The following is a 12,534-nucleotide window of genomic DNA, read 5'->3' on the forward strand; positions in this document are numbered from 1 at the left end:
CGGCAGATAAAGTTTGCTTACAATAGCCTCAGCTCAGTGGACCAAGAATGCAGGTTACGGGAGGGGACATCTAGCTCTGTGCAATCTTATGTGCAGCAAGGGCTGAACAGCCAGGTTCCCTCTGTGCAGAAAGCAGCCTGCAGAGCCCAGTGGCCAGTTTATGAAAGCAAACCCTTGTCCATGTCACCACGATACCATGTTTTACAAAGCAGCAGGTCTAACACCATCAAGAAATAAGTACAGCTGTTTAGGAAGAGCAGGACAAACATCACTCCCCAAAAGCTTCCCCTTGCAGAGCTTCCTGTAGGAGCCCAACTGCCTTGTAAAGATGCCATTGCACGGGACAGCTACTGCCTTTCCTTTCATTCCAGTGAGCTCTGCCCCCACATCTCTCCCTAAGATTATTCTGCAGACAGGACAAAGCATTTCACAGGGTTCACTTTGGCCCAGAAGTTGTTTGGGATTACCTGGGTTTTTGGAAAACGCAGCTCCTGCGACTCAGGGTCCCCAGCTGCTGGGATGTTGTGCAGGCTTCCTGCTGCCTTCCCAGGTTCTGTTGCTAAAAAAATAATATCCCTTGCTTCCCTTGCACTTCCAGATCTTACAGCATGTTTTGTCAATGTCCACCATTGTTTAAAGCCCCTCCGGGCTCCTGCTGGGGACATTATTTCTCTCTGAGTTTCATAGGCAGCGGGGGATTCTTCCTGATTTTAAAGAGGGCTCCCAGGGATCATGAATAATCTGTGACGTTCCTAACACAAGCCTTATCCCCTTGTCTTGTAACACACAGAAGGGCTCACGTCTGAAAATCCACCCGGCAGCCTGAGCAATCTGCAGGCATTTTGAAATGCTCTGAATCAGAAAGAGCAGAGTTGGCAGGTCACCCAAAGGAACCACTGCGCACACAGCACTTTCAATACGCTTATTGGAAAAGAATGTCTTTCTGAAAGTTTGCTAAACATTTGCTCATCCTTAGCCCTCAAAGGCCATGCCTCAGCTGTTGTGACTTAGGCCAGGCCATCTCTTCTGGATTCATACTACGTAGCACGTAGAAAGATGCCCAGTTTGATGTAAAGACCGGCAAACGAGGAAGAGCAATGTTGCCCCTTGCCTAGGACTCGAGCAGCTCCCCTGGTCACGCAGATCTTCCTAGGCTCATTCTCCCAAATACATTCTCTGTATACCCCAGGCAGTATCTACCCTTTAGGGCACCCACCTAGCTTGCTGCTCTGCTATCCCAGCGGCATATGGCCATTTCTCGGTGGAGGACAGGCTAAGCTGGCACCCTGAAGCAAGTCAGAGCAGACCAAGCAACTGTGCAGAGGCATGCTTATATAGCTGTGCCATCGGAGACAAGCTTTATGGTTATCATCAGCGGTGTCTGTACCTCATCTAACACCTCCCCTTTTTCCTTTTTAAATACAGAAGAAGGTAAAAAGATACCATTGTTTAACTCCCTAAGAATAATTTATATAAATAGTTTACAACATGAACGGGTGTGGTATATCGGAAAGATTCATGCAAAAAAAGGACCTTCAAGTCCAAAGAAGCAAAACGCTCACCAGTCATGATCACACATACTCACAAGCTTTTATAGCACCACGTATCTATCACACTGATTAATGAAGTAAAAGATGGATTGCAGAAATGGGTAAATAAAAAGCTGGAGATTTGCTGAATTAGAATGCTGCATATGCATTAAAAATTAATCAATGTATTTATTGGTAACTATAAAGAACTAACTTCACCTTAGGGCAGGCATTTCGGCTGCAAAAAGCCTTAATAATGATGTCCCTTTTTCTGCCACACTCACGTACATTGATTGTTAGTTTAACACAATCTGGAGGATCGGGGTAGATCATAGGGCAAGAGTTTGAGGATTTTACTCCTCTTTTTGCCACTGATCGTTTGCATTAACAACCAAGGCAAGTCACATTTCTGCTACGTTTCACAGTTTCCCTTTTTTAAGTGGGATAATATTTCTTACAAGTTTTTGTAAAGCAGTTTGAGATCTTGGGGAGAAAGCAGCTATTTAAATGCTCTGTTATTATTTCAGGCCCTGATTCAGGAAAACATATATGTTTAAATCCTGCTGCTTTAATGGGTTGAAAGCACGTACTTTAGGCTAAGCTCATATTGATGTGGTCTTTCTTAAAAAGCTGCCCTAAAACTTCTAATTATCCTTATTAAAAATATAGCCTGTTGAAGCTTACTTAAAAGATAGAGTTAATTTATAAAAGGGGGGGTGGGGAAGCAGTGAATTAATGGCAGCTCAGCATATTGAAGTGTTACCTTTCGTATTTTATTCAGATGGAAGAGGCATGCAGGAGTACCCATGCCTTTTTGATTAGATGCATGCAGCAGACATTAGGTCCCCTTCAAACCTCCTTGGGCTGTACGGAGCTGGGAGCAGCTCTGCGTTGTCATCGGGGAAAAACAAAATCCAACCCTTTTTCTCAGATCCAGGCTTCTTCCCCTGGCTCCCCCCTCCCATATTTGTATATACTCCGAGAGGAGACTTGGGCTTAGTTTGTTCATAAACTGCAGTTCCTGGGCGGACCCCACACACAGCTGGGCTTTAGTGGCTGGATCCGCCTTCCTGGCAAGCCTGGCCGGGAGCCTCACAAACTCGGGGCTCCGGGCTTGACAGCAGAAATGCAGGAGACTGCCTGCACCGAGGGAAGATGAATTGGTCAACGCCGTGAAGCTGGGCTTCTGGTTGCTGCCGGGATCCAGAAAATGGGTTACTGGAGGAAACCGGGTCTGCTTGCCTTACTGCTGCTCTCCTTCTGTGAGTAGAAAAATGTTTCTGGTTAGGCAATGTTAAGCAACATACTCCAAGAAGTCGTTTATTTTTCCTTCCTCCAGCAAAATAGCTAATCTTTGATTTCTCCCCTGGCAGCAATTAGCCAGAGGACTGGAAATAGCTGAGGAGTTTGGTAGAATACACTGCTCCGGCTGCATCAGCTGTGTATTTCTCTTACGGTGAAGGGCGAGCGATCGCCTTGGTGGAAAGCACTGCGTGCTCGCTTGGAGCAGCTCGCAGATGTCAGTGTTTACAGTGCAAAAATATATATAGGTCAGCATTACTTGTTGGAAGATTTTATTTTATTAAGGGAGATTAAAAGCAACTGAAGTGCACTGCTGAACAATCTGGCTTCGACAGTGTCCAGATGTGGTGAAGTTTGCAGCTTAGAACTTTTATCAGCCCCGGTTTATGTGCAGAATTAATCGAACTATTAAAGAAGGAAAGAAGTGGGGAGAGGGGGGAGGAGAAGTGTCTTTGCAACAACATCTGGTTATTCAGCAAACCTTTCCAGCACTTACGTAAAGATTTCTTTGTAATAAGTGCCCTGTTTAGGTTTTGATAGCACTTCTTCAATACTGTAGATAAAACCCTCCAGCAGCACTTGAAAATGTGCCCATCCATGGTTTAACTTCTCTTGTTTATATCTAGATGATTGTTTCATAACAGGGAATAGATTTGTATATAAAGGAGCGTTATATACACATCTCCTAAGTATGTGTGTATATACTTTCTGTATATACAGTGCCTATGTATGTGTATATATACATATAACCCTATATAGTATATATTTATATATTTGCACAGGCAACGGCACTTTTTACAGTGAACTCTTTTACGAACACAGACCCGTTCCTTTCGCTGTAGAAATCTCAGTGTAACTAAAATTGCTTTTTGCTGAAAGCAACGAAGTAGGAGGATTATAATTCCAGTGCTTTTGCATCCAAATGAAATAACTGGGGGCAGGGATCTGTGCCTGCATTCACTTTACATGGGTCCCCCTATCTACAGGAATAGGGAATAAAAGAATAGGATCAGTCGATAATGTGTGTGTAGGCAAATACAACTCTTGGCACAACTGTTGAAGCAGGGGGACCCAGATGGGAGGGTTTAGGGTGTAAGGTCTGGTTGATTTTTCAAAAAGTTGTGGAGCTATATAGTATTCATTACTGTAGATAATACCCTAAACTGTGGTTTAAAATGTAGGATGCTATACCAATAACATCCTGCTAAATTAATCACATTTGGAGCAGAACTGAAGGAATTACTACAAGGTATTATTTAAAGCACAGTCTTGGGTTGTTTTTGGTAAGAAAGATGACCACTAATTATCCTTCAGAAATACCTAGTTTTGGAGTTATTTAACTTATGGTTTCCTTTTTCTGAAAGGCAAGGTTTTAATCTGAAAGAAGCCAAACCAAAACATATCATGATTACTAAGTTCATACAAAAGGTTACGTGAGTGATATGATGACAAAATTTGCCTCCGTATGGGGAAAAAAAAATAAGCCAAGGCTTCCTCTCTGTGATTCAGCTCAACAGTGATAGATGTTTTCTGGGGCTACATGCACTTCTCTTGCATGTAGCATTAAATAGATGCTATAGTCATTCTGGGACAGTAGAAGTACCCTGGGAGCCCACTTTGCATTGACATTGAGAGAGAAGGGAACAGAAAGTTCCCCACATTGACAGAAAATACACATTCAGCTGTTCTTCAAGCAACAAGCCCCGCTGCTCACCCAGCCTCTTGTTAAAGAGTGGCAGCACTAGCTTGGTGACAGCAGCAAAGTCACTCCTTTTAGCACAGAGATTTAAGACTTGCCATAGAGAACATGGCCCAAATTGCATCTCTGTTGTCCCAGAATAACTTCAGCTGAGTTTTTGCCACTCTCCCTAGGAGTTTATACCAGGGCAGCAGAGACCCCAGTTTGTGCTTCATGCTGCCTGTCTCTACCCCTTTAATCACCAACATGATAGAGTGGTCATCAGCCAGCGTCATCTGACTGCTTTCGTCCATATGCAACAGAAAAAAGCACTGTAGATCTGACAGACCACTGAAATTTCAGCTACTGGATTTCCCTAATTGTCCCTGGCCAGCTCTAGCGAGGCTTCAAAATAACTACCCTTAGACTTCTCCCCAAATAACTACCCTTACACTTCTCCCCAGTGGCAGTGGCTGCTGGAGGCAGCATTTTTACATGACTTTCTCAGCAGAAGGTGCAGACAGGAGCTGTAGTTGCACCAGTGCTAACACAAGCCCTCAGGCAGGTGAGAGGGGAATCCTCCCAGGGCAGAGAGCTAGCGCAGTTCTGGATTTACCTAGCCCAGGACAAAAAAATACAAGGATCATTCAGGACTGCAAAATCTATCTTACACCATGGGGGCTGAAGGCTTTCAGTGTCTCTAGCCAGGAGAGAGCTGGGAGGTGAGCTCGTCATCATCTGTAACCAGGTCCTGGAGAGATGCTATCTGGCAGAGGGCTGCTTCTTCTGTGGGATAGAGGAAAAACAAGATTTACATGCTGGAAGCTGAAGCTGCACCCTTTTGTGTTACAGCACAACACAGTAAAGTTGTTCCAGCAGGTAATCAATTACTCAGGCTCAGGATGTAGTGGATTTTTGTTGCTCAAAGCCTTTAAGACTGCAAGACTATTTGTTTGGTAGCCCATAACCTATTCAGAAGCTACAGATCTGATATCGGGATTACTGTATTGTGCACATGGAAACACTCTGGCCTTGAAGTTAATAATCAGGAGTTTTCCTGCCCTGTTTTGCATCAAAATCAGGAAAGTCTCCCTTGTGCTCTGTCTGTCAGGGGTAGGGCTCAGGTCAGGCCATGCAAGCATGGAGCTGAGCAAAATCTCATCTCACAGGGAGGAGAGAAAAGCACCACAACCCTCTAAGCTGTTGAGACAACCCCAAGAATGTGAGCTAAGTGTCACTGGTGTGACGACAGCTCTTAGGGCATGAGGAGCCCCAGGAGCCCAGCAAAGTATGGGAGCCTTTGGGCATCCAGCCTCCAAAAAAGGATATCAAACCCAAAATCTGTGAGGGCACGTAGCCCTTACCAAGGAAGAGCTGTACTCTGAAGCTCCAAAGAAAGAGAAAGAGGATTTGTGAAATGACGGAAGGTTGCAGGTCTGCTGCCCTGAGTCCAGAGCTCCCAGCTTTGGTCTGCTTCCCCATAACTTGATCTCCCATTAAAATGTTGTTCCACTAAATTATCTTGATATTTTTTGCCGTGAGCATCCTGGGCTCCTTTTGCTATGGTCCCTCAAGGCACTTCACTGGCTCCGCAGAGAATGCATTTGGAGGGATATCTCCTGGTAGATGGCAGCTCTCCGAAGCCACATGCTCTTTCCTGCTTGCACAAACCAGCCCTGGTCCCCCCAGTGAGCCTCTCTGGCTAAATATATAGAGCGTATATAATGCATAAATCATGACAGGGAGCTCCGGGGCTGTCAGAAAAACATCTCTGGCTTTTGATCTGCTCAAGAAATCTCTGACCTATCCCAGGCTCCTCAGGCAGCTCATTCAGAAGTTGGCCTTTTATTTCTAAGGTCACCAGAGCTAAACCCAGGAGTCATGCTGCACCAAAACACCAGCCCGCTCCTCAGGCAGGGCAACTATTAGGATTGCACCCCAACACCAATGCACACACAATCAAGGAACACAGGGTGAAACCCAGGCTAGTGAGAGGATGAAGGAAGGAAGAGGACAAAGAAAGAGTCACCCTCAGTTTCGCAGGCAAATACATCCATTTTCAGAAAGAGGCTTTGCAGGTCCAAGGCTGAGCCGGAGCCAGGGCAGACCTCTTCTCCCAGGCTATGCAGCACGTGGAGGTGGGTGCTGCCCATGCCAGGACATGTGGCTGCAGGGTTAGTTATGACAGTCCTTCTCAAGTAGCACCATATTTTGCTCTGGTGTTGTTTTAAGACAGCCAAAACACCAAGGAAGAAATTATCACCATCAAAAAAAACCAAGAGGCTGCAAGGTCCCCACATTGGCTGGGTGGAGGTAGCTGGGCTGGGAGCAGGCGCAGCATGCCACTGCCTGAAGGAGAAACGTGTGCATTCCACCATGAGGCTCAATAACAGCAAGGTTGCAGCAAATTCTCCGGTTAGGAAATCAAAGGGGAAAGCACAAGAAAAATCCTAACAATGCAAAACCAGAGTCCTCCGCAGTGCTGCAAGTGACAAAGTGGCATGAGACTCAGCAAGGAAAGTGATGATACTTTGAATTCACCTTTACACTTCTCCAAACCTGATACTACAGCTTCAGCCCTTGGTGTAAGTTAGACTAACTGAAGGCTGAGAAAGCTGGCATTGTACACCCATGTCAGATTTAGGAAAGCAGGCATTTCTCTTCCCCTCGCATCTCCAGCTTTGTTCAGACTTGAGACAGGCTGGTCATCATAAAAGCTGCTCAAATCTGTATTTTAGTGGGGGACTTTGTGGAGGAAAGTCCTCCTTGAAATATAATTCCATGGAACTTGAAATTAACACACATGGTTTTCTAAAAAAAAAAAAAAAAAAAAAAAGACTTTTACTGGTGTTATCACCATTTCATGATGGTCACAAAGACATTTTTGTGTACTAGTAGTAAAAAAAGTTCAGCCAGCTGCAATCATGATACTTTTTACTCCCATTAGAGATGGAGTCCTGAACAGATGCATCCCACATATTCACTGAATATGCAGAAAGCAAACATTGGCATTAAAAACAGGTGACTGGGGACTTTTATTCTGAGAAAGTATTCAACTCTACTGCCTGTCCTCCACAGCTTTATATTGCTCCATGTTTTGCTCCATCAAGTTTATTTCCTCAGGACATTATTTTCCTCTCCCCTTAGTGATAACTCTTTGTAATAACATTTGCCTTCAGCCGGGCTCCACAGTGTTGCAACTTGCCATAAACTAATGAACTCTCCCATAGATTGTCGTGTTTTCAAGGAAGCGCAACATCTGATCTTTTTATTAAAAAACAACAGTCCCACCAAGGAGACAAAATCAGCAGCTCCCACACACTTTGCTCTTTTCACATCCAATGTTTAGCGCTGTGTGCCAAGTGAAAGCCTGCACTGGAAGGGGCCTCCACGTAGGGGGAGATAACACCACGGATGGCTGCCTGCCTTATCAAACCTGTGGATTACAGCTACATTATCCCTGTGCTGGACCCCAACTGTGGGATAATGTTTCCTTTGGGAGCTTCGGAGGGAAATGAAGGGGTGGCTGAAAGCTGTCTTGGCCCTGCTCGCATGCACATCCCTGAGTTCAGAGATGACTGCTGTGATCCTGCCTCCGGAAAGCATCTGTAACGTCCATCAGAGTCATTTTCTTGCTCATCAATTGGTTCATCTGTTTGTTATAGCCCATGTGGGGCTGAAACTCTCCTGCCAGCTGCTGGTAGCTGTCAAACTTTTAGGAAAAGCGGGAAAGCCTGCCTGCCGTGCAATCCCCTCTGCAGCCCATGCTCCTACCGATTACACCACCCCAGGGCTTACCCTTCCATGGAGCTGTTCCACTGTGGGGTTTTGCTTCCCACTGATAAGCCAGGAACATGTCTGACAAACGGCAGCTGATTTATACTACAGCAAACGCATCTCGGCATTGGGGCAATTCTTGTATCCAGCTGTACACTACAGCCTGCACTGGACGGAGGGCAACTACCCACGTGAATCCTGGCAGCTCCGAGGCTATGCCTCAGCTGAAGTGTTACCCTCAACAAGACAGGAATATTTACATCTGGATTCAAGATTAAAATAGATTTTAAATTAAAAAAAAAAATATCTTTTCAACATGTGCGGTGTGTGATTTGCTATCTCCTTCAGCTATCAGCAGGAGCAAGCTGTAATGGGGACCCGACATGCAGTTCCAGTGGTGGCAGCTGCCGGGTGTCACTTTGCAGGGTCCCACGCTCCAGTTCGACCCATGCTTTGGCCACAGCTCTCAGAGTAGTCGAAGCAGCATCACATTGGACAGGTTCTGCCTGGGCCTGTGGCAAGACCTCTCACCTTGCCACGCTGTAGATGGAGATGGTCCCTTTAGTTCTATGTCAGTTACTCTCCGCTGGATCCAAAACTCCAGCCCTTCTGGGCAAGCAGAGGTCCAAAGAAAGCTGTCGCCAGCAGCTGCCACCCTGGCACCAGAGTCAATGCTGATGAGGCCTGAAGGTATCTGACAGAAATACCTGCCTGCCTTTGCTCAGCCTGCAAAAAGCTGTTGTCCTCCCCTTGCAGCATATGATGGCAAGTCCTGTGACCATGCCTGGGAGCTGGAAAGTCCGTGCCTCCAGGACCGTCACACCCTAATACATGCCTTGCATGCAAAGCTGTGCAGGTGAGCTTATGCCAGCAGCTGGAACCAGTGCAGCCCTGGCAGCCAGCAAACAGGACTGGTTTATTGCCCTGGTCTGCAGTCAGGCAGGGCTGAGCCCTGACACAATCACCTGAGGTGACACCAACAGATCTGATCCTATCATTGTTAAGACATCTCCCTGCCCCAACATCTGAGTACCTCCTAATCTTTTCAGTTTCTCCAACACCCTGTGAAGACTTTCCCTCTGGGAGCAACACACTTTTGTCTTTGCTTCTGGGAGGCTTCAGCACTCTGCTGAAGTTCCTGGCCTGCTGGCTGTCGCACTGCTAACAGAGGCCTTTTCCTTACACCAGCAATCCAAAACCCTGAGATTTTGATACTGATCCCTTCTCACTTCAGCCATCCCAAACCAGAAGGCTCAACTGTGTCCTGCATTGCCTTGGTGCACTGCACACCCCATCAAAAAAGACAATACTGCCAATGTGGATGCATACCGTGTCCACTGGAAATCCAGATAATTTCTTCCCTTTTATTGCTAAATCAGGAACTTGAACCCTTTCCAGGAAAAGGTTCTTGGGAATGCCATGACTACAAGCATTTCTGGGTCTTCACAGCTAACACTGGTATAGGTGTTTCTTTACAAAGATTTGTTGCTGTTTTCAGGTGGATCGTTTAATAAAATGCCAGCCATGCAGAATGAATGCCCATGTGCCCTGACAAGTGTTTGACAGAGCAGGTCTCCAGTCAACATAGCTGGGACATGATGAGGAACATCTGTCTGATGTTGCTTGATAAAACTTCCTGCCTGGGAGACTCTAAACGCCAGCATCCAGCAATGAAGAAACTGAATCAGCTGCTGTCTTGCTGTGTAAAGCATTTTTTCCATGCTAGATCTATCCCAAAATTAGCCCCAACCAGTCCATAACAGCAAACAAGACCCTTCTTCTTACAATGGGAAGTGACACACAGAGCCATTGGCAATGAGCAGTTGAATGAATCATCCTTCTTCAAATAGACCCAGGGTACAAGTGTCCACAGAAATAAGACCAATGGATCCCCTGGGAGCTCAGTTCCTGCCATGTCTTTAATATGTCAAAGGGCGGTTAGAAAATGGTTGTAGATGTTCCCACCAGAGGCAGAGGCCATTCACTTGGGGGTGAGATCTCCTCACCACACATTTACTTTGGTTTTGTACATTTGCCTTGTGCTCACCTGTTTGTAAAGCAGCATCACAAGCAGCCAAGCTTTTCTTTCGCCTTTGTCAGAGCTGCTACCTTTGCAACAGGCTGCAGGTTGGGAGGCAGCTCTGGGGCAGAAGTATTGCTTAGTGATATTCAGACTGTGGCATGTTTCAGGAGGTATCCTGGGGCAGGACGCTGAGTTGGAAAGGCAACGCACTACCGCAGATGAGGAGATCTCAGAGCGGGAGGTGGTGGACGGTGAACGTTCCTCTCTTTGCCCGTTCCTCCATGCTGGAGAAGCAGCTTTGCCCCCTGCACCTCACCCCCTCCGGCCGCTGAGGCTGCCTGGGGCTGTGCTGCAGCTCTGCCCAGGGGCTGGCACCCGTGGGAACCTTCTCCTCCTCTTGCAAGAGGGATCTCTGGAGAGGCAACGCACAGACACGCAAGCTCCTGTTACTTTCATGTGTGGAGAAAACAGCACTTCAGGCCCTGTCAACAAGACTCTTGGTTCCATTCCTGCAAAAATTCCTTTTTGGAAGGAAAAACCCTGCTCCCTCTGCCCTCCTGCCATAACTCTCTTCTGCTTTAGAAAAATGGAAAATATTCAAGTTGCATTCAACCCTATTGAGCAGCATCTTTTGGTAGGTTACAACACAAGCTCCTTAAAAGACATTTTTTTAAGAGATCAAGAAAGAAATGAGAGAGAAGAACACACCATCTATTTACGCATTAAATGTGGGATGGTTTAGGAAAAGCAAGAAAGTTTTCAGCGTCTGTAATGCAGGCTAGCCTCAAGTTCAAGTTCCCTCTGACAGCACAAATTAATTACTGTTAGATCTGGTCTAAATGAGGGCAAAACTTGACTCCAGATAATAATTTTAGCAGACATAAAGAACGGGCAGTGCTGGAACAACTTGATGACAGCACATTGACGGAGAATTAACAGAACATCTCTGCCCCAGCAGTTCATAGCACAGTCCCTTGCAAGCCCCGCTTCTCCTCAGGAATCAAAATAATACCAACGCAAAAAATTACAAACTAGTCAATTACAGCAAGTCCACCCGAGATATGAAGAGCAGCTCCAGTCTAACGTCTCTTTGTGGGCTCATCAAAGTCATTCTAGCAGATGGTAAATCGAACGTGTGCCAGGAATTTCAAACACTCCTCAGGAAGTTCATCTAAATCATCAGTAGACCATTTGCATTTAAAACAGAGCAAACCCTGTTGCCCAAATGTGACCCAGATAATGTTTCTGACATGTTTACCTATTTGGATGATATTTGAAAATCTCAATTCCATCTATTCACAGAGATCCAGAATTCCTGCAGAGCCTGAAAAATATACACAAAACTGAATTCCAGAGTACAATATAATGATAATAGGGAAAAAAAAACCCAAACCAAACAACAAAACAACAAAACAAAATAAAAACCCAAAACCTGCTGTGCAGTAGTTTTACTTGAATTGCAGAGCAACGTCTGCAACCAACTTGCAGCTCACTTGCATTTGCTGTTAAGTTCATTGCTGCTGCTTTTCTATGTAGAGAGGGGGACTCATCTCTGTTGCATCTTCCTGAGAATGAGATGCAGAAGCCACTGTTAAGTAAGATATAGGCTAGACTGTTGGTAGCTCTGGAGAAACACGAGCAACAAAACCGATGGCAACAGCATTGCAAAGTTGGTTGACTCTTACCTTCTGCTGTTCGGCTCCCAGACCTGTAAGCGTTGTTAAATCCTCAGTAATTTCTGCAACAGCTTGCAACGAGATGAGCTCAAACCACCTGTGCATGGCCAGGCTATGACATCTTCTTCCAAGCAGCATGGGAGGTGGGAAGAAGGCATTAATTTTGAAGACCAGGATTTAGTCAAGAACAGATCACTGCAAAGCGCTCTTCAAAGGGCTGAAATGTCAGAGCCCTCTGAAAACACGGCATGTGAATCTCCAGCCATCAGAAGGCATTTGCCACAGGGCACATGCTAGCTTAGCCCTGCGCAACCCCGCCGGCAGCCTACACACACATGCCATGGCATATGCTAATACATTGCTTTACCCTGCAAAGACCCACATAAGCAGAGGCACTGGCAGAGCTGCTAAAACTGCTTATGAACATTGCACTCAGCAGTTTTCCCCTCTCCTCAGACCTTGAATAAATTGCTCTGCTTTCCATCTGATGAAGAGAAATGGAACGTTCCCCTTGTGAGCCATCTGGGCTGGTGGGAGTTGCTGGGCCGG

At 45.9% G+C, this 12,534-nt stretch overlaps 1 protein-coding gene across 1 annotated transcript in view; it reads left to right on the forward strand.

Annotated features, from left to right (window-relative positions):
- The first annotated feature begins 2,656 nt into the window (after positions 1-2,656).
- The window catches only part of LOC102048632 (TGF-beta receptor type-2-like), a 33,655-nt gene continuing 23,777 nt past the window's right edge, over positions 2,657-12,534 (forward strand). The window contains exon 1 of the mRNA XM_027809568.2: positions 2,657-2,791. Coding sequence (XP_027665369.1) covers positions 2,740-2,791 — 52 coding nt within the window. The 5' untranslated portion in view covers positions 2,657-2,739. The remainder of the gene's footprint in view (positions 2,792-12,534) is intronic.

Source organism: Falco cherrug, chromosome 8 (genome assembly GCF_023634085.1).
Source record: "Falco cherrug isolate bFalChe1 chromosome 8, bFalChe1.pri, whole genome shotgun sequence".
Taxonomy (NCBI): Eukaryota; Metazoa; Chordata; class Aves; order Falconiformes; family Falconidae; genus Falco; species Falco cherrug.